Below are 21,670 nucleotides of genomic sequence, written 5' to 3'. Positions count from 1 at the left end.
TGGTTAAGAAAACATGAAATGAACTCAGTTCTCATGTTATATATTTCATGACATATCTGAATGTCCCAAGCACTTCATACAAAATTAGCTTACAACAAGACTTTGAATCTATAGCTGAGTTAGGAGATCTTTGAGGCTGTAGACAGTGGTGCCAACCTTAGTCCTGAGCTACCATAGTGAGCAAAGGTCTTGAGCCACCTCTCATTTCTTATATTTTGCTTCCAAGGAGAAGACTTTCTTGTAATGTGCCCCAGTGGCTTTCTAAAGTTCTCTCAGTGTTTCTTTCAGAGGCTGCTTTTTCACTCATTTTCAGTCGAGTCCTTGTGCCTGATCATTTTTTTTTCTTTTGGTTTGTTAACACTGACCTATGAATCATTCGAGCATAAAATAGGCAGCTAACTCATGGGGCGAACCAGTGTTGTGTCTACACATAACAGACAACTTAGCAAAGAACCAATTTTATATTGTACAGTGCTGTAAAAAAGTATTCGTCCCTTTCCTCAGTTCTTATTTTTCTCCATATTTGTCATGCTTACATGTTTCAGATCAGCACTTTTATATATATATATATATATATATATATATATATATATATATATATATATATATATATATATAAGCACGGACAGTCTGTAAGGTCATGGCAAATCATCTCACTCAGATTTAAGTCTGGACTTTGACCAGGCCATTCCAAATCCTTCATCCATTTTTATTTTTTGTTTGTTTTTGCTGGTTTGTTTGTTTGGTTTGTTTTTCAGCTTCAGGGAATGAACTAATGGCTGGACATTCTCCTTCAGGCTTTTCTGGTGCAAAGCAGAATTCATAGTTCCATTAATTACGGCAAGTCATCCAGGACCAGAAGTAGCAAAACAGCCCCACACCATCACATTACACCACCATGCTTGACTGTTGGTGTGATGTTCTTTAGTTTTCTGCCAGACAGAACAGGACTCAAACCTTCCAAAAAAGTCAAGTGTTCTTTTTGGTCAGCAGTGGTTTTCATCTTGGAACTCTTCCATGGAAAATCATGAACTCTGACCTTAACTGAGGCAAGTGAGGCCTGAATTTCTTTAGATGTTGCTCCAGGTTGTTTTGGATGAGTTGTCAGTGTGCCCTTGGAGTAATTTTGGTAGGCTGGCCACTCTGGGAAGGTTCACCACTGTTCCAAGTTTTTGCCATTTGTGGATAATGGTTCTCACCGTGGTTCTCTGGAGTCCCAAAGACTTGGAAAGGGCTTTGTAACCCTTGACAGATGTCAGTGACTTCTCAGCTGTTTCTTTAGATCGTAGCATGATGGGTTGCTTTTGAGATATTTTGGCCTACTTCACTTTGTCAGACAGGTTAAATTTAAGAAATTCTTTGATTCAGCAAGTCTGGCAGTAATCAGGCCAGGGTGTGGCTGTGAAATTGAACTCAGCTTTTCAAAAAAATGTGGTTAATCACATTTAATTCACAATTTAAAAAATGGAGGCAATTACTCCACATAGGGCCACATAGGTGTAGGTCATTTTCAAACTGCATTTTCTATTTACTCTCATTATCTTTGTCTAATATTAGAATTTGTTTGATGACCTTTTTTTTTTTAAAAAAAAAGGAAAAAGAAAAAGAAATGGGGAAGGGGAAGGGAAGGGGAAGGGGCAAATACTCTATCTTTAGGCACTTTCTTATCACCAACCTGTTACCAGCAATTTGTTTTAATTTCTTTATGTGAATCTATGAAAAATGCCCAAGATAGTACAGTTTCACAGGCATAAAATAGTAATTTTAGACCAACAAGGGAATTCCTAAAGAGATATTAGTCAAAAACTTGTCATAATGTACAGTGTGCCCTTAAAAAGAGGTTAAAAAAGAAGTGGCGGGTCTAAAAACTATCTACCAGAGATTAACAGTATCTGAAAATCATGCCCTTAAGAAACAGGAAAAACTCCAGCAAAGACCTGGCATAGGACCTCAAATTTGCATCTGGCCCATAGTTGATCTGTTGTCCACCGAAGCCTCTGTTAAGAAGGCATTTGTAAGGAAGAGAAATGGGGAGAAAAGGATGGGGTACGCCCAATTACCAGGGTTATTATAGTTAACGAAAACGAACGAAATAACGAAAACTGAAATTGAAAAAACATTGTCGTTAACTGAAATAAATAAAAACTATAATTAAAAGGAAAAAACGATAACTAATTAAAACTGAATTGCGAGTTTACAAAACTAACTAAAACTAACTGAAATTATCGATAAGCTGACTTTCATTTACTTGTTTTTTTTTTTTTTTTTAAGCCTTGTGGATTGATATGAAATCATTTTTTCCGCTCTCCGAGTTTAAGCTGGGAGCGCCACAGGACAACTGTGTGTGTGAGTGCGCATGTGCGTGCGCTCACCGCGCTGGTCCGCAAAGTAATAGCTGCGGTCTGCCGAGAAAGCAGCAGAGTCCCGTATGGAGGCTCTTTGAGTACAAACACCTGCACACGACCACAAGGTAATTAACACTCACAATCCAGCTACACAAGCATAAATGTGGACATGAGGTCGGCAAGTTCCGTAGGTTGTGTACAGAGGCCGCAAAGACCCTGCAGGTTTAATTAGCAGCATCTAACCAAGCTAGCTCCAAAACAGAAGCAGCTTCAGGTGGTGAGAACATCAGGATGCAGCTGGATTTGAGCTTTGACTCCTTCAAAGAGTTTGTTTTTGTCACCACATGTAGCTGTTGTTAATCTACTGCACTGATGCTGAACTTTATTGTGGAGTTTATTGTAGAATTTATTGAGTTTGGGAGTTTGTGTTTTTCTTTGTTTCTCCCTGTTGATGTTCATGTGTGTCCTTAATATTACACACATTTAGCATGTCTTGTGAACAGTTGGTTGTTGAATATATTTCTTTAAACTGTATCTTTTGTCAAGTTTTCATTACACAATAGTCACTTTTGCGCCTTGAATCTTGCACCTGATTAGGTATGAAAATACTAAAACTAATACTGAAACTAACTGAAACTAACTAAAACTAAGCATGAAACCAAAAATAAAAACTAATAAAAACGAGCAAAACCACTCTGAAAACTAATTAAAACTAACTGAATTAAAGAAAAAAAAGTAAAAACTAACTAAAACTAAACTATAATGTAAAATCCAAAACTATTATAACCCTGCCAATTACACAAAGTTTTATGAAGTCATGAATCCAAATTTCAAATTTCTCATTCAAATCATTGTCAATAGATCAGGAAAGAAGTACAGTGTCTGCAGCCATCTGTAAAACAAATGGAAGCTCAGTCATAGTTTGGGTCTACATTACAGCCAGTGGTGTTGGGGATCTTGTCAAAACTGATGGAATAATGAATGTAGAAAGGTACTGTCATATTTTGATCTACCATGCAATACCATCTGGAAAGCATCTGGTTGGCAAAAGCTTCATTTTTCAGCATTACAATCCTACACACTGCCAAAGCAGTAAAAGCATATCTGGATAGAAAAACACACAATAGAACACTATCAGTCAGAGCCCAGAACACAACATTAATGAATCTGGACAGCTATCCCTAACTATTCCTATTCCAAAGGAGGCGCGGAGGTGGAGGCGGTCTGCAAAGCAGGTTGCAGATGGTGAGCAACTGTGAACAAGCTAAAGCAGCTTAAGTAGAATGCCCTATATGAGACAGTCAGTAGGACATGTAAAAGCTGACATCGGCTGTTGTGGGCTGGCATTCAGTATAAGCTGATCCACTGGGACTGCAGCCTGATCTATAACACTATACTTGATTTAGGATACCTTCTCATGGACTAAAATGCTGTCAGATGGAAACATGCTACTGGCGCAAGCAAAAAATTTGAGGAATGCCAAAATTAATAAAAAAAATAAATTAAATTAAATTTTAAGTAAATAAAATTTGATCAAATAATTACGCGACCACAGAAACAAACAAATTTTTTCTTTTCATTTTTATGGACACAAAAGAAAGAAGTAGGCAGGTGGCAATGGCATAAATATATTGACAGTATGAAGTATGCTTTAACGGTTATAGTAAAAACTTTAGACAGTAGAGGCCTCGTGAAGATTTTAATTTTTTGAAAATAAAGTGAAAGTGTACAAAATAAAGCTTTAGTGTGATTTTTATGCACAGTTACACTTTCAAAAAAGAAGATATGAGGCTGTCAGAACCTTCCAAAATGTTGCACAAATTTCTGCATCACTCTCTATGCTTATGCAACTGGCTGGAAACAAAACAACAAAAACTAAACCAGCAGTGAAAACAACAAGATAAAGGGATAAAGGAAATGACAGATGTTTAGACCAATTCATTTTAATGAGATGCTAATCTGCCTCACTGAGTACAGTTATGGGGAGAAGTGACACCACGGGTCTCTGCAGTGGTTCTAATCTCACAGAAAAACAAAACGACAAACTCATCCATCTGCAGCACACTTTATACCATCTACCACCCACTGCCAAAAGCAGAGAAACACCAAATACTCAGGCACTTAAAAAATGTGTAAGAAAGGAAGAGAATGTACAATTCATGAGCATCCTTCAAGTGTTGCAAGAATCTTAAATGATGTAAGAGGAGAGAGATTTTATAGAATAAAAGCACTCCTCTCCCCAGCCATGGTGACACTGAAAGAGACAGCTTACATTTACAAAGCGGATCCACATCTGATTGCAGGTCAGATATACTGAGGCTTCAGCCTGTGTGTGAGGGTGTGTTAAGATATTTTAATACACCCCAGTGCCTTTTAAGACAGAAAGGCTGAGTGATCTAACTCAGTTAGTGTGGATGAGCACAGTGAGGGAGGGTAATGTAAAGTAGGTTATGTCAGTTCAGTGTTGAGAGTAGGTCTGGTGGGGGTGGTTGGGAAATGCCGTCATCTAATGGTCATCATTTGGCTGCATTTATGGGACTGGTGCTTTAGGCTCTTCAGTAAAAAATAACCAGGAAGTTGTTCTGACATTGGCTTTCATACATGGGATACATTTAAGTAAATGACTTCCATCAAAGAGCTGAACTCTGCTCTAAAAGAAAGTCATGCAGTTCTTTAGATGTTGTCATGGGCTCCTTTGTGACCTCTTGGATGAGTCGTTGATGTGCGCTTGGAGTAATTTTAGTCCGGTCATTCCTGGGAAGGTTCACCACTGTTCCAAGTTTTCTCCATTTGTTTATAATGGCTCTCACTGTGATTCACTGGAGTCCTAAAGTCTTAGAAATGGCTTTATGCCTTTCCACACTGATAGATGTCAAGAACATTGTTTCTCAGACATTGTTTTTGATGATCTTAAACAATTGAGTGTGAGAAATATTAAATGGGGCAAATACTTTTCACTGCACAATCATCGTCAGATGGAATGACCATATATTAAATCACAAATGAACTGCTATTTACCACATTTTTTCTTTTTGGAAAACTGAGTTCAGTTTCACTAGCCATACCCAGCCCTAATTTCTGCCAGACCTGTTGAATCAAGAAATCACTTAAATAGAACCAGTGTGACAAAATGAAGCTAAGAGATCTTAAGAAGACATCATGTAATGAAGACATCATGTAATCATCTAAAGAAACTGAAGAACAGATGAGAAAGAAAGTCAGTGACATCTGTCAGTGTGGAAAGGGTTCCAAAGCCATTTCTCAGGCTTTGGGACTACAGTACTGACTATCATTAACTTTTTGCTTTTTGCTTTCAATAACAACCCAATAATTACTGACCCCAACTGGTACGGTAGCTTGAAGGGGTTCAAATCATGGACTGTATATACAATGCACATCACCCACTGATTTCTATCTGTCCCAGGCAAGATCCAGGTCTTCAGGTATTCTTCAATAGAAAGACCTGACTGCTTGTTAGCTCTGGGACCACCATGCTGGCTTTCTCAAGCCGGGTCCTGCACCAACCAGATAGGAAAAGTCATGGCAGCAGGCATAAGGAGGAGGGGTTATACCTGAGGAATCTAGAGTCTCCAAGACAGTGGTCCAAGGAGAGCTCTTGATGATGGCCGATGTCTCAGGCAAGGTTACATGAACCCATGTGATACTATGCTTACCATAGGAAAGCAATGATACTGACAATGATTAACAGACTCAACATTTTATGTATCATAATCAATCTGATACATCTATTAAGCTCATACAAAACAATAAAAGAGATAAACAAAGAAAAGGGAAACACATGGACAGAGTGGATATTTAGTTACCCATGCTATCCAGCTTTGCCTTGTCCTCCTGCTGCTCCTCCTCTTAGTGTGACTGGGAGACAGTAGTCCCAGCTGGAGACACATGCCATCCATCACACGGGTACACAAGCAAATACGGTGTCTTCTCTGTCTGTCGCATCTGAGTTTCTGTCTGGCTACAGCAAACAACAATCACCTCAGACAGTTTTCTCTCTAATGCTGACCCAACTCTCAATTTCTACTCTTCTTCTTCTTCTTCTTCTTCTTCCTGTGCCGTGGGAGGCTCCACCAGCATTAGCTCTTGTCTCCAAATACCTGAATGACTTACCTAGACTGGACTGGACTTTCTGCTCTCTCTCTCTCTACTTGTTCCCTCCCTTCCTGTCTATTTTTCTGTGGTGGTTATTTTTATTCCTTTGTCCTCAGGAAGCAAGTACAGATCAGGTTCTGGGCCCATCAGCATTTCCAGGGTCCCACAGCAGCAGAATGTGAAGGGAAACATGGAAATCCAATCACACTGTTGGGCACCCTCTTGATGACAGTGAATGACTGATACAGACCTTAGGACAATGATGTACGATGATGAATAATATGCCCTACCACTGGTCAAAAAGCATTGGATTTTTATATAATTGCTGTTTAATTAACAATGAGCCTGCTTATACAGTGGTCTGACACTATATGGAGTCAGTTACTCCATTAAAGTGCAGACATTTAGGCCATAGGTTTGGACATGAAAGGTAATGCTTCAGTCCCTGTGCTTGAACAAGCTTGAATAGACCTGCCTTTCTTACAGTAGATATTAGATGCTAAGTGAGGTATATCTGTTGAATAAGGCAGTTTATAAGTTTATATAGTAGATGTATTTTAACCATTGTAACTTTTGATCAAGTCAATTGGTGTGCTGTGGATTACAAGTGTTTTTTTTGTTTTTTTTGACTGTTGTAGACCTAAAGTATGCTAAAGTAGCTACCAGTAGTTCTTGCTTGCAGTATAGCCATAGATGGAAGGACGACAATCAGTTATTAAGTGAAGCTGAACAGGAGTTAAAAACTTTATAATTTTTATAAGAATTATGTACATACACATTCAAGGAGTGTCTTTTCTCTATAATTTCAAATACCTTATTCATGATGGAGTAACACCTTTTATAGTGTTATGAGTATTATTATTATAAACTTCAAAGTGTAAATTATGAGCTGTGAAAATACGAGGTCGCTTACTGTCGGCATACTTCCAGCCCCCAACAATAACAACCAATAACAACCAGTCTCCTCCTGTGAACCACTTAGGGGTCACAGGTTAGGGTTGGTGTTCTGTTACATAAGCATGACTTCAGAAACTAGAAGATTACTTTCAAATGTACCGTATTTTGCGGACCATAAAGTGTACTATCAATGAACGGGTCTATTTTCATACATAAGGCGCACGGGTTATAAAACACATGATAAAACATATGTAGAAAGAAACAAAAGCGTCAGGTAAGTCGAACTTTATTCAACTCATTCACAAGAACTCAGAATATTGTTCAGTTGTAACAAATACAGAAAAATACACTCACATTTTAAATCATTCATCTTCCACAAATCCATCAAATTCCTCATCTTCAGTGTCTGAGTTGAACAGTTGGGCGATTTCGGCATCAAGCATGCGGGTTCCCTCTCGTTATTATCCGAGTCTGTCTCGTTGTTGTTACTGTTTTGTTTTGGTTGCCACACAGCAACCATTTAATTGTTAATAAAAGGGCAACTTTTGCTGGCAATCTCTCGCCATCTTCTTCAACATCTTAACAGATGCTACAATATATTCTTTATTAATGAGGGTAAGAACAAATCATTTCTTCGTTTTATATATAAGTCCTTCATAAATCCTGTACACCTGTCTATTTACCGATATAAGCAAAGGAAAAAACATTAAAAAAAAAAAAAGGAAATCCCTTTTTGACTCAACACCGGAAACCTGAAAACTCCGCTGTCACCATGTTTTGTGTACATACAGCGCTCATACTGCGTCCCTTCGTATGCTGTGGCATCGCCCGGACCTCTCTTCAGCACCGAGGGGGACAGCACACACACCCCCGGACTTCGATTCCTCCTTTAGTGACTTCTAGCGATTTTTGAGAGAGCCAACAGCAAGTTTTGTTGCACAAAAGTTGGCAACAGTGCCGGCCGCTGATCGCCAAATTACGCACAAATATACGGGCCAGCATAGATGAAAACAGGTCAAATCCATCATAGTTTCCTGCAGTTTACAGCGTACGGTTTCCATTTTTGGAACAATGCTTCCACTTCTTGTTGAATTTATCTCTGGCAGCATTGGCTGCTTTCCACACCTGCTGCACCACACTCACAGCTTGTTCCTGTCTAATATCGTCAGTAGAGTCATTTTGTGAATCGATGATGGACTATTTTAGAGAGTTCAATGAGGCCTTTGAACTGATCCACCAGACCTGAGCCCATATCGCTGCAGACCACACAATGGTGCAGTGGTGTGGATGCCTCGGCCATCGGCGGTCAGACGGCAGCGCTCAAATTACACAGACCGACAGACATTTTCTAACTATTTGAAAAGCGTACGCTGGGTGTTACCCCCCTGACGTACGCTTTGTACACTCTGGAAAATGTCGATATTTGTGAAGCGTCCCTTATCAAAGTCACACTAAAACTTTTTGAAAGATTTAGTGTACCATATAAAATTGGTTCAAGGTCACACAGTAAATACCTCGACAGTAAGCACAACAAGAATTCATACATAAGGCGCACCGGATTATAAGGTGCACTGCCGATTTTTGATTTTAAGTTCACCTTATAGCCCGAAAAATACGGTACTCTCCTACATGCATTGTGGCCTCACTGTTCTTCTGTCAAACAATTTACTTTCGGATAGGTGAAAATTTCATATGAAGAAGTAGATGTGACCTTAACAACCATCCTTTGTCCTTAACCCTAAAAACCTCATCTGGTTCAAATCGGTCAGAGCACAATTACTATGCAGCTTGTCTGTTACATCCCTTCATCACCACAACCTTCCCATGACACTGTTCGGTTATGGTGCTAACGTCAATCCCCACAAGCATCTCTCTATATCGGCCACTGTGTCCTAAGTGTTCAAGGGAAAATTTCTGTGCTGTTCAAGCTTTTTGCCAGTTCTAACTGCAGAAACATTAACAGTCAGGTCTTTGACATACCAGACTTAAATATACTCAGGGTGTTCAAGTGTAACCCTGTACTTGGTTGCAGCTAAAGTCTTTTAAGAGCAGCGTGTATCTACTCTTGAAACCTGAAGGCATGATTGGCCTAACTGACTGAAGTAAACAGTAATGAATAAACTGAACTGTCATTCCCAGTGAGGCATAAAACACTGAGTGAGAATCCCCCAAAAGCTGTCAAAAGTGTCAAAATCAGGAGAGAAAGTGCTGAAAGACTCACGGGTGCTGAGCCCTTCTTGATGATCACACTGGGTGTGGTTGCCCTCAGTGCTCCGGTGACACCATGGTAGTACCTGAAGCAGACCTGGGTCTCAGCTGTGAAGGACACACAGGATTGATGATGATGGAGGAAAAACATTGTGAGGAATGTGAATGTAATTTGGTGGTAATGATTCCTGCAGAAGGATTTTTAAAACATATTGAGTTCAGATCAGAGAGATGTTCTGACATGTCCTCAGTGGCCTTTAAATGATTCACACAACTAAATTAAATTTTCAATTGTATGTGGTCATTTATTAAACTATGTAACATTACATCAAATATCTTGTAGCAGTGGATTGTGGCTTTTGGTTTAGCTGCAGGAGACTGAGGCTGGGCTGTAGACTGAGTGAAGACGAGTTGATGTTTGTAAAATAGTGCGCTTTGCGTTGCCAGGCAAACTCCAGTGGAGCACATAAAGTTTTGATTTATGCATTGTGTGTCTGTCCAAAGTGACAAATAAAACCCCGTTGATGCGCCTGGTCCCTGTTTGTGTCTGTGCTGAAGTGAACCCAGAGGCAGCAAAGGTCTGCTCTATTTTGTATTTTGTTTTATACAGTTATATCAGAAACAAATCTTTTTAATAATCAGTTTAAATGATTTCATTTGTCAGCTATTCAGTGACAGCATAAAGGTGGCACTAATCACTTGCTGACTATTGAAAAACAGAGCAAAGAAGAACAAGGCTTGGGGGGGAGCACAAGCAGATTAAGGTCATACTAAAGCTTCATGTTTTTCTGCTTGTTTTGACGGACAAAGTCAGATGCATTGACAAGGAGAGGGGAGAAGCAAGACTGCTTAGTCCATGCTAACAGTCTGGCTTCTGTGTGACTCATGGTGGAAAAAGTATTCATAAGTGACTACAATCTGAAAAATGTACTTGACTGACAAGCCTGGCAGAGCACCTCAAGGGAGAAAAAGCAGCATTTGGTGATGTAAATGGGTTTTTGATCAACAGAAAAAGTAAGCAGGTGGTTGCCCAGTAAGCAGGGGCTGTGACTCATCTGATTTTCATACCTGAAGAGGTGATTTTTATTACCAAAGCAAATTTACCACACATAGTAGTTAAAGACAATGGCTGTGCTGTGATTTTGTTCAAATTTATGTGTAAAATGATAACTGAGAGAAAGTTAGAAGCAGCAGAAGGCCTTTCACTGTTCTCTCGTGCTGTCCACAGCTGCCCTCTGTCACTCTGACAAACCTGGGTGCTCGCTCACCGTGAGCCCAGCAGGCAGAAAGAGAGCTTTTCCTGTGCTAGGAGAGCAGGATGTAGTTGCAAAGTGTTAAGATACTCTCTACAGATTTTCTGCTATCCCTTTTTTGGAAAAACAAAATCCACTAAATTGGTATAAAAAGGCTAAAGCTGGCAACAATGCAGCGGGCTGAAACGTGATGATGACCATGATGTGGACATAAAAAAAGTTAAACTGAAAGACCCCCCCCCCCCCCCCCCCCCCCCCCCCCGATTAACAGGAGGTTAAACTGAAACATTTGTTTGTTTGGAAAAATAGCTAACAGGAACAGCAGTCTAATAAGATAAATTATTGGCTGTATCAGCTGAAGTGTTGGCTTAGAGCTAAAATCCTGTTATACAAGGAGATGTTTTAATATTAGTAGTAATATTAGTAGCACTGTCTTTGTTTGGTAGTGGTATAACTACAAACATGTAAACTGTGTGCTTTGCATTCATTTAGCTGTTTGAGGGCTTCTTCATGCTGACAAGAATAAATGTTGGGGTGAGTTAAATAGTTGACTCAGATGAATCTAATTCCTTGAGTCAGTTGAAGCTAAAGTCATATCATAAATTCGCTTCCACTTCCTGTGTAATGGAGGTGGGTGGGGGAGGGGGGGGGTGACTTCACGGTGATAAAGGTATTCTGTTTTATGTGTGCATCCACAAAGTGTGTCTCTCGCTCTCCTACGCACAATTCCCATGCTCCTAAACAGTCACTGCACAGTATTTATGAATGCCTGCCTGCATTCGCTCTCTCCCTCAGATGATGCGCTTCATGCTTCTATAAGACTCTTATAACACTAAGTGGCTCACAGGCTCAGTCCACTTTGCTCTTTGTTCATTTACACATCCAGATACTTGCTTTATGTTTCAAAGGACCTAAACCCAAAGGCTCCATGTTATTTAAAAAAAAACATATCGTTGTCACAGTGCAGTCTAATAGGAGGTAACCAGTTTTTCTCCCTGGGTTGAGGAGATGTTACATTTAATCTTTGGGTTTCTCAAGGGCTTAAAAAGCTATATCATCTAAACACTGTTTTTATTATAGATTGGACTGAACAGGCAATTTATTTTCAATCTTTTCTAGAGGTCTCATCATTTTTGTTCAGGCCAGTTTCATCCGTTTGTTTTTTTTTTATATTTTGCTGAACCACAAATCAAAATGAATGTTTGATTTTCATTAGTTAATTTTCCATAAATTTTTATGTATTATTGCTTTTGTCAGTTTCAAGTTATTTCAGTGACCATTGTGGGTTTTCATTTCTTTAATGGAAGGTACCAACAATTTTGTCCACATCTGTATGTTCACTGAATAGCTACAGTACACATTCAGTCTGAATACATAGATCACTGTGTCCTAGTTGACCTTAACTACAGTACACTGATCCCGTCACTGACTTTCAGCTTCACTCTGCCATGTCTGCAGAGAAATCAGTGAGGATTTATTTCCTCATTACTCAGCTTTTACAACGAGACAGTTGATGGGTGATATAGCCTCAAAATTCTATCACAGTATTTCAAGGATATTTGTAATAATGGTATTTATGACGATATAGAAAAAAAATACTGAACAACATTTTATCTGTGCATGCAGCTCACAATTTGTCATTGATGACAGACTACATCTACAGCCACGGTTTTGCAGCACAAATACCACGTGGTCCAGTCACGCTCATTCGAAACATTTATGTACAATTGAGTCACAAATCACCAACTACTAGTCTCTTCTTAGTTTAGCACCATTTTAAACCACAGCTTGAGCTTTTTTACACACTGATATGACAGACTGCATGTGTGCACAGATCCAAAAACATCTAATATAACTTGGATGAAGTGGGACACTTTATTTCACTGTAAATTAGAAGCTGTTTGTGGAGGACATTATTTTCTCAGGGAAAACGGGTTTCCTAAATTAAAAGAGAAATTTTTTGTTACTCACAATCACTGAAGTGGGAGCTAGAATCAATTTTCCAAACTATCTGCCCCTTGTGAGATCCATTGATTCCTCGGTTCTTGTAGTCCAGAAAGTTCTCGGACAGAGTCTCATCTGGAAAGAGAGATAAAACTCAAATCATACTGTACTTCCAACCCTCTGGAATTTTGTAATGTGTTGTTCATTTATTGTTAGCATTACAAAATTTGGTAATCACAACAAAATAAAAGGACAGCGGTGTTCAAAAAACTAAGTACACCTCATTAACCACCCTAGCAGGAATCTACAGTAACTTTAAGCAAGCATTTTATGTATAACTCTATCAGTGTCTCATATCGTTGTGGAAGAACTTCAGCCCAGTATGCTTTTCAACACTGCTTCAGTTCATTGAGGTTTGTGGACCTTCGCTTGTGTACAGATCTCTTAAGGTCCTGGCACAGCATTTCAATCACGGAGCCGACCATGAACTCCTCTGAGTGCCAAAGATTTCTAGAGTCAAATGTGAGGCTATCCAGCTAAAGCTTGGCCAAAAATGAGTCATGCAACAGGGCAATGTTCCCAAGCAGACTAGCAAATATAATAAATAAACAAATATTTGACTATAAGCAACCTATTTGTGCATTCTGTAATATCTGGGTTCTAACCAACTTCTACTGCTGTCTATTTTTGCACGTCTTTGGTTTTATTTGCTCAAAACTTGAACTCTCCACCTCAGGGATTTCTGGTGCTATGTTTAAACACTGAAAAATGGCACCACAGTCGTGATGTGATAATCATCACAGCAGAGGCAAACAAACCAGGGTAAAACACTGTACAAAACAAAGATGTTTTGATGTAGCTTTCAAAGTACTGAAAACTCTCAAATCTCAAAGTCAGCATATGATATCTTACCAACAAAATACATCCCAATCCAGTCTCCAGCATCCACTTCTTCCTTGATGTCCCATGTGATCACCAGGTCTTCAGACTGGCCTATGGTGTAGTGGGAGGAGCTGATGGTAAGAGTGGAACGTGCATCTGGAGAGACCAGATCAGTGTCGCTGGTGGAGCGCGACAGTCCCAGCATGAAGGCTTCCTGGTTCAGACCGTTGACAGCGAAGGACTCGGGGCCATAGCTGTGACGAACCGCATCCTTACAGCGCTGGCGGGTCTGGCTGCTGCGTGCTGGGGAAGCCATGGCCGCCAAGCCCAGGAACCGATTCTGGTACAAGTTCTGCAACAACATTCACAGCAAGAAGCTTTTAGCTGAAGAAAAGCCACAAAAACATTAAGCCTCAAAAGTGGTTGAAATTTTTGGGCCCCTGTAAAATTTTATTAGAGCACCTGTCATTTAAAACAAGAAAACACAAATGTTTTAGAAAATGTCTTTAAAACTAAAACTTGAAAATGTTTTTTTTTTCCCAAATTTGAGCTGGCACACTGGACTCAGAAATTAATCAAGCATAACATTCGACCACTAAAACCTTTCTGTTCAGGTATGCAAGTAAATAAAATAATTTACAAGTTTTTTCTGCTTTTTTGTAAAACAGCAAATTTGAAAATTCATGGATAACAACAATAAACATATTTTAGCATTAAGAATATCATTTTGATTACAAAGTTTACACAAACTGATGGATTAACCATAACAGAAACATAATAAATAATTTTGGTTATTACCTATACTTTTAATTTAGGGCAGCTACTGTAGGGCGCCTGCCATGCTTTGCCCCCACTGCAAGACTTTTTAATGTCCTCTGACCAGTCATATGGTTTATGGTTGTGAGGGTTGTTTGCTGTTTGTTTTTAAATAGAGCTGCTGAATATTTGAATTTCCCCTTGTGCATAAATATTTATCTATTTATAAACCTTACACTGGGTGGTGGTCTACAAAATTTGTTAAGCACTGTATTTCTGCAAAAACATGGCCTTAAAGTTGACAGATTTCACAAGTATTGCAAGTGATGAAAAGAACTCAAATAAACAAGTTGCCTTGTTGTTTTCTGTATCCCCCCTGGCAGCTACAACTGCAACTAAAAATCCCAGTCCAGAGGAGATGGGTAGATTTTTGCCCACAGAGTAGCTTCAGCCCTGGGTTGTTGTTGGCTTCCATCACACACAGCTTGCCTTAGGTACTTCTACAACATGTTTATTGGATAAGGTCAGGCCTTTGTCTTGATCATTTCAAAGCATTATCTTTAATATTCTACTGGAAAGAATAGAAATCTACTTCAGTTAAGTGTAAGGAAAAACCTGGGGATGAAAATAATAGCTGCCCTTTAACCATACTTACTGGTTGAGCAACTTGTGTGCTTTGGATTGTTGTAGTGCTCCATGACTACTTTTTCATCATATTTTCCTTTAACATCTATTGACATATTAGCATTCACTGCTTCATCAATGATGACCTTGGCTCAGATGCAGTAAAACATGCCCAAACCATGATACTGCCACCACCAAGTTTTACAGTTTACTATGCTAAATGCAAAGTTTTTACTTCTCCAAACAGAACGCTTTTCATTTAAACCAAACATTGTGCAACATGGTGCAAACAGACCTCTGATTTCTCCATGTCATCATTGACAAGGAGTTTTTAAAAACATAAGACATTTCATACATCATATTATGTATTTAAAAATATAAAAAATATCAGTATCAACTCAATGACATGCCTACAATACAATGATTACATACTGAATTGTCTTATAATTAAAATGGTCACACATGGCTGATGTCAAACACAAGTGAGAAGCAGAACAGCTTGTGTTGGCCAATACGGCAATATTCTGTTAATCGAAGTCATTTGGCAGATTGTTTTTTTTTAACTGTGAACAGCAGGTGAGAAACAAGCTACTAAATCAGTGTTAAAGCAGCCTGTCAGTCATCCTGTGCCGCTGTAGGGATGCACCATTGCCTCTTTTCTTCTTATTTGACAGAAAATTTTTTTTTAAATTTGCCTCTTCCAAGATAAGGTGAGGCTTGTTCCCTTGTTATTTCTAGGAAATCAAGCAGATAAAAGTAATGGAGAGCATTCTGAGTATTCAACTTGGATGTGCTAGTTTTTCACCGGACGTCTTAATATGAGGTTCAAAGAGATGCTGATGTAAGTAAAGGAGGCCATCAATAGGCTGGAAAACCAAAACAAATCTATCAGAGAGACAGCAAAAACTAGTCAGAGTATTTCTGCTGTTACAGAAGAAATCCCCTGGCCAGATCAGCAACACCAAAAGGCCTGGAAGGCTACAGAAGACAACTAAAGTGGATGATCACTGAACTTTTTCCTTGGTTAAGAAAAACTTCACAAAATGTAGCCAAATCAAGAATATTCTCAAGGAGGTCAGTATATCATCATCAAAGTCTAGAATCAAGAGAAGGCTTTATAAACGGAAATACACTGGGTTTACAATAAGCTGTAAACCACTGGTTACACTCAGTAATAATATAGTAATAATAACTTTATTTATATAACACTTTTCAATTAACCCTCTGGGGTCCCGGGTATATTTGGCCGTTTTTGACTACTTTTGTTTTTACCTTTATATTTGACCTTAGAAACTGTTTACCTTGCCTTGGTTGGTATCATTTTTTTCAGTACCACCTTATGTACGTGACTGTAAATTTCATTTTAACATACTGTATTAACACATTAGGCTTAAAATTACATAAAAAAAATAAAATCCCAGTAGAAAAAAGTTAGATTGTTTTTTTACTGTAAAAACCACAAACATGCTTAACAAATTATTTTTACAACTTAAAATGCAAATATAAGTTGTAAATTTTCAAAACTTATGTAAAAATATAGTAAACAATAAAGTTGTATACAACTATTCACATTAAAATGCAGGCAAGGCCTCAGATGTTATTCAGTACTATATGCAGAGCAATCAGGACTCACATTAAGATACCACACAAAATATTTATGCCACCTCAAAAAACAGTTTCTGTCCTCCAAAAGACTGAGGGGCCCATCACAGGCAAAACTTGCCATCAATATTGTCTCTTTTACTACTTTTTCACCTGTTCCTGAGCAGCCAAATGCAACTAAATGCATTATGTTACCATATAATTTTCTCATTGATTAGGAGAGGGGTTGTCAGGATTTAGTTTGTTTTGTTTTATTAAGAAGCACTTCCTGTTAGTGAAACTCCTGTTTTTGCCAGTTCTTCCTGCACAAAACACGCATCGCATGGGAGGACAATATACAGGAAAAAGTACAGCCTAAATTATGAGGCATAACTCTAGTTTTACTTAGCCTATCAACACAATTTAAAAACTGGTATGTAGTCTGAAGTCTGTGCTTTCGGTTCCTGTTGAAATGGAGATTCAGTGCAGCAAAGTCACGATGCTGTCATCTTAAATTGGCGATGTCATTTTGACGCACCGGTGCGTCTGTGGACCACAGAGGGTTAAGTTCGATTCAATTTTATGTATATAGCACCAAATCACAACAGTAGTCACCTCAAGGTGTTTTATGTTGTAAGGCAAAAACCATACAACAATACAGAGAACCCCAATAATTAAAATGACCCCCTATGAGCAAGCACTTGGTGACAGTGGGAAGGAAAACCTCCCTGTTAACAGAAAGAAATCTCCAGCAGAACTAAGCTCACAGAGGGGCAGCCATATGCCGTGATCAGCTGTGCGTGAGAGGACGGAGACAGGGCAAAAGACACACTGTGGAAGAGAGCCAAGGATTTAATAGTAACTAACAATTAAATGCAAAGTAGTGTATAAACACATAGACGGTGAAAAGAGGTGAATGCACACAAAATGCTCAGTGCATCATGGGACGCCACCAGCAGCCGAAACCTTTTGCCTAATAACTAAGGAAGGGTTCAGGGTCACCTGATCCAGCCATAACTATCAGACTTATAAGAAAGGGAAGTTTTAACCCCAATCTTAAAAATAGGGAGGGTGAATTCAAACTGGCAGCTAATTCCACAGAAGAGGGGCCTGAAAGCTGAAGGCTCTGCTTTCTACTTTCTACATTGTACTTCTAAATACCCTAGGACTCCCAAGTAAGGCTGCAGTCTGAGAGTGAAGTGCTGTATTTGGGTGATGTGGTACTATGAGATCTTTAATATAAGATGATGCCTGATTATTCAAAACCTTGAAGGGTTTTAAATTCAATTTTATATTTAACAGGGAGCCAAAGGATAGAAGTTAATATGGGAGAAATATGCTCTCTTTTTCTAGTCCTGGTCAGGGACCTTTTAGAACAACCTGGTAATAATGAATTACAGTGGTCCAGCCTAGAAATAATAAATGCATGAACTAGTTTTTCAGCATCACTCTGAGACAAAAAGTTTCTCATTTTAAAAATATTGTGCAAATGCAAGAAAGCAATCCTACATATTTAACATACACACCGAAGGACGTATCCTCGTCAAAAATGACTGTTTTACAACTACTCTTTCAAAAACATTTAAATAAAAGGAAGATTGGAGAAGGTTGGAGATTGGCCTATAAATAAATAACTAAGACAGCTGGGCCAAGTGACCGCTATAGCTCGATCATATTTAAGACCAAAGCATTAATTAATGGTAGGACTTCTTTGAGTTGTCCTCAATGGGGTCTAATAGAGATGCTGATGGTTTAGAGGAAGACACTGAAATGAACTCGGAAAGATTAATGGGCAAAGAACAGTCTAATTAAACATCAAGTTGCTGTACTTAAATGAACTCCATATCCCAACAGAATTATGACAGAAGCTTGTTGATGGCTACAATATCCTAAGATCAAACTGAATTTGAAAAACATCAACTAGTACTTTACCACTCCTCGATAGTTATCCTGCCTCAGGGTTCCAGGTGAGACCAGAAGATGCTGTACGGATGTTATGACACCATGTGTGTATGGGGGCAGGGATAATTACATTTGCCTCAAGCAATTCAGCGATTGTATGAGCTCATAAGACCCACTGACAAATAAAGGAAGGAATTGTTGCTTCTATATATCTTACAGCAGTTTTCTTTTTTGGGGGGGTGCGGGATTTATGGAGTCATGAATCCAAATTTGAAATTTCTGGTTCAAATTATCATCAGTTTGTACAGAGGAGGTTAGGGAAGAGTCTACAGCCATCTGTAAAACACAATGGAGGCTCTGTCATGGTTTGGGGCTGCATTTCAGCCAGTGATAGAGCGGATTGTCAAAATTGATGGAATTATGAATGCAGAAAAGTATCACATTTCGATCCACCATGCAATGCCATCTGAAAAACATCAGGTTGGCAACGGCTTCATTTTTCAGCATGACAGTGATCCCAAACACACTGCCAAAGTGGTAAAATCATGCCTTTAAAACACACAATGAAACACTTTAAGTGGTTTCCCCAGAGTCCAAACTTCAAAATTACTGAAGCAGCGTGGAATCATGTTGATAGAGAATGGAACTGTGTTTGAGAATAAAAGTGGTCATACTAACATACTGATTTTCAGACTTTTGATTGTTAAAAACTCTGCTTTTGCCTTATGAACTGTATTTCCCTGTATGTTTGCAGATGTATCAATAAATCACTGCACCTATTTCCCATTTTACTAGCAAAATAAAAAGAAATGAGGAGTGACTCAAGACTTTTGCACTGTTATATACACTGTTAAAAAAAAATTTTTTTTAATAACATTATAAACACACCAGATCTCAATGAGGGGAAAAAAAAATCATGCTGGATATCTATACTGATATGGACTGGGTAGTGCGTTAGGAATGAAAGGATGCCACATCATCTGATGGAAATTAAAATGATCAACCTACGGAGGGCTACATTCAAAGACTCCACAAGACGATGGATGGTGTCCTGGGGGATCTGCCACATTTGCACTAGGGCATCACAGAGCTCTTGGACAGTCTGAACTGCAACCTTGCGGCATCAGATGGAGCAAAACATAATGTCCCAGAGGTGTTCAATTCCTTCACCCTCCAGGAACTGTCTTGCACCAGGAGGAACCCAGGACCTACTGCAACAGAGTAGGCTCTGACAATGGATCGAAGGATTTCATCCTCATACCTAGTGGCAGTCAAGGTGCTGTTACGTAGCATGTAGAGGGCTTTGTGTCCTTCTGTGGATATGAACCTCCAGACCATCGCTGACCCACCGCCAGTCCAGTCATGCTTAATGATCATCCTGTTCCTCCTTGCACAGTGGAGCAGATACCAGTTCTGCTGATGGGTAAAGGACCTTCTACAGCCCTGTTCAGCTCTCCTAGAGTAACTGCCTGTCTCCTGGAATCTCCTCCATACTTATAAGACTGTGCTCAGAGACACAGCAAAGCTTCTGGCAATGGCCACTGATGTACCATCCTGGAGGAGTTGGACTACCTGTGCAGCCTCTGTAGGGTCCAGGTATCACTTCATGCTACCAGTAGTGACACTGATGTGGCATGGTTGTTGGTGCCAGATTGGTTGGTCTGAGTATTTAAGAAACTGCTGCTATAATTTTTCCAACACTGTCATCTCTAAGGTTTAGAGAGAATGTACCAAAAAAGACAAACTTGTCATGGTGCGCGGGTCTTGGACTCAGGATTTTTGTAGTTCTGTTTTTTGTTTGTTTTTGTTAGACATGGTTTATGTTTTTTTCTGTTTATGTCATTGTCTCTAGTTCTAGACTGGTTCTTGTTTTTCTTTTTTTTTATAGGTGTTTGGCATTCCTTTATATTTTTATCTGGGTCATTATTTACATATATTATGTTTTACATTACATATTGTGCATATTGTGTATTTAGTCTTAATTTATAGATTTTAGATTTCTTCATGTGTTCTGTTTTCTGTTAATATTTTTTTTTTGGGGGGAGGGGGTGTTTTATTCCCTACTATTATCTTAGATTTTGTGGTGTTAGCAGTCATGTTACTTTCTGCTTTATTTTGATAATTATTTATCCCTTGTGCCCTGCTTCCCTGTTATCTTATCTGATTCAGAAGGCAACAGAAATGCAAATAAGTCATTACAACCAAGTTATGTAAAACAGCATCTGTAAATGTACAACATAATGAACCTGGAAGCAGATGGACTACAGCAGTAGAAGACCACACTGGGTGCTGCTTTAAGAACAGAAACTGAGGCTATAATTCGCACAGGCTCAGCAAAATTTCACAACAGAAGATTGGGAAAATGTTGCCTGGTCTGATGAGTTTCAGTTTATGCTGTAAAATTCAGATGGCTCAGAATTTTGCATGAACACCATGAGAGCATGGCTCCATGCTGCCTTGTATCAGTGGTGCAGGCTGGTGTAATGTTGTGGGAGAGATTTTTTGGCACACTTTGGAACCCTTTGCAACAAATGAAAATCATTTAAATGCCAGATTTAAATTATTGACCATCCCTTTATGACTGCATGCCAAAAAACTCAAATCATCAGACACAGATTTTTTTTAAAGTGAGTTCACTGAATCAATTGGCCCCCAGTTACCAGATCTTGATCCAATACAGCGCATCAGGGATTTGGTGGAAATCTGCAGCAGTTGTGTGATGTCGTCATGTCAATTTGAAACAAAAGCTCATGAATTTTTCCAACACCTTGTTGAATCTACGTCATTAATCGATTCTGGTGTGTGTCTCTGTATTGGACAGTGTGTGTGTGTGTTTATATATATATATATATATATATATGTATGTATGCTGGGTGGAGGTATACATATAAAGAAGATGGAGATGGCGGTTGGAGGGGGCACTGACCTTGAAACTACAGAGCTGCATCAGCATAATGACCAGTCAACCCAAAGCAGACCAAAACCTGAGGGAAGTGGGAGGAGAACGGTGGGGTGTTACAAACCACAGAAACAAAAAGCAGAAGCAGTGAATGTAGAGGAGAACGTGAAGTTGGGTGTTAGAGGGGTGAAGAACATCATCATCATCCTTTCATATGTCATCTTCATCAGATAAAAATATGAATAATTTAAGAAAAGAAGCACAGA

The 21,670-nt window shown here is 39.0% G+C and overlaps 1 protein-coding gene across 1 annotated transcript in view; it reads right to left on the bottom strand.

Annotated features, from left to right (window-relative positions):
• The window catches only part of hecw1a (HECT, C2 and WW domain containing E3 ubiquitin protein ligase 1a), a 79,727-nt gene extending 58,269 nt beyond the window's left edge, over positions 1 to 21,458 (bottom strand). The window contains exons 1-4 of the mRNA XM_030756604.1: positions 21,432 to 21,458; positions 13,673 to 13,994; positions 12,788 to 12,895; positions 9,577 to 9,671 (exon numbers count right to left, since the gene is read on the bottom strand). Coding sequence (XP_030612464.1) covers positions 9,577 to 9,671; positions 12,788 to 12,895; positions 13,673 to 13,994; positions 21,432 to 21,458 — 552 coding nt within the window. The remainder of the gene's footprint in view (positions 1 to 9,576; positions 9,672 to 12,787; positions 12,896 to 13,672; positions 13,995 to 21,431) is intronic.
• Between the last annotated feature and the right edge of the window lie 212 nt (positions 21,459 to 21,670).

Source organism: Archocentrus centrarchus, chromosome 20, assembly GCF_007364275.1.
Source record: "Archocentrus centrarchus isolate MPI-CPG fArcCen1 chromosome 20, fArcCen1, whole genome shotgun sequence".
Taxonomy (NCBI): domain Eukaryota; kingdom Metazoa; phylum Chordata; class Actinopteri; order Cichliformes; family Cichlidae; genus Archocentrus; species Archocentrus centrarchus.
This window is presented reverse-complemented; position numbering and strand designations above follow the sequence as displayed.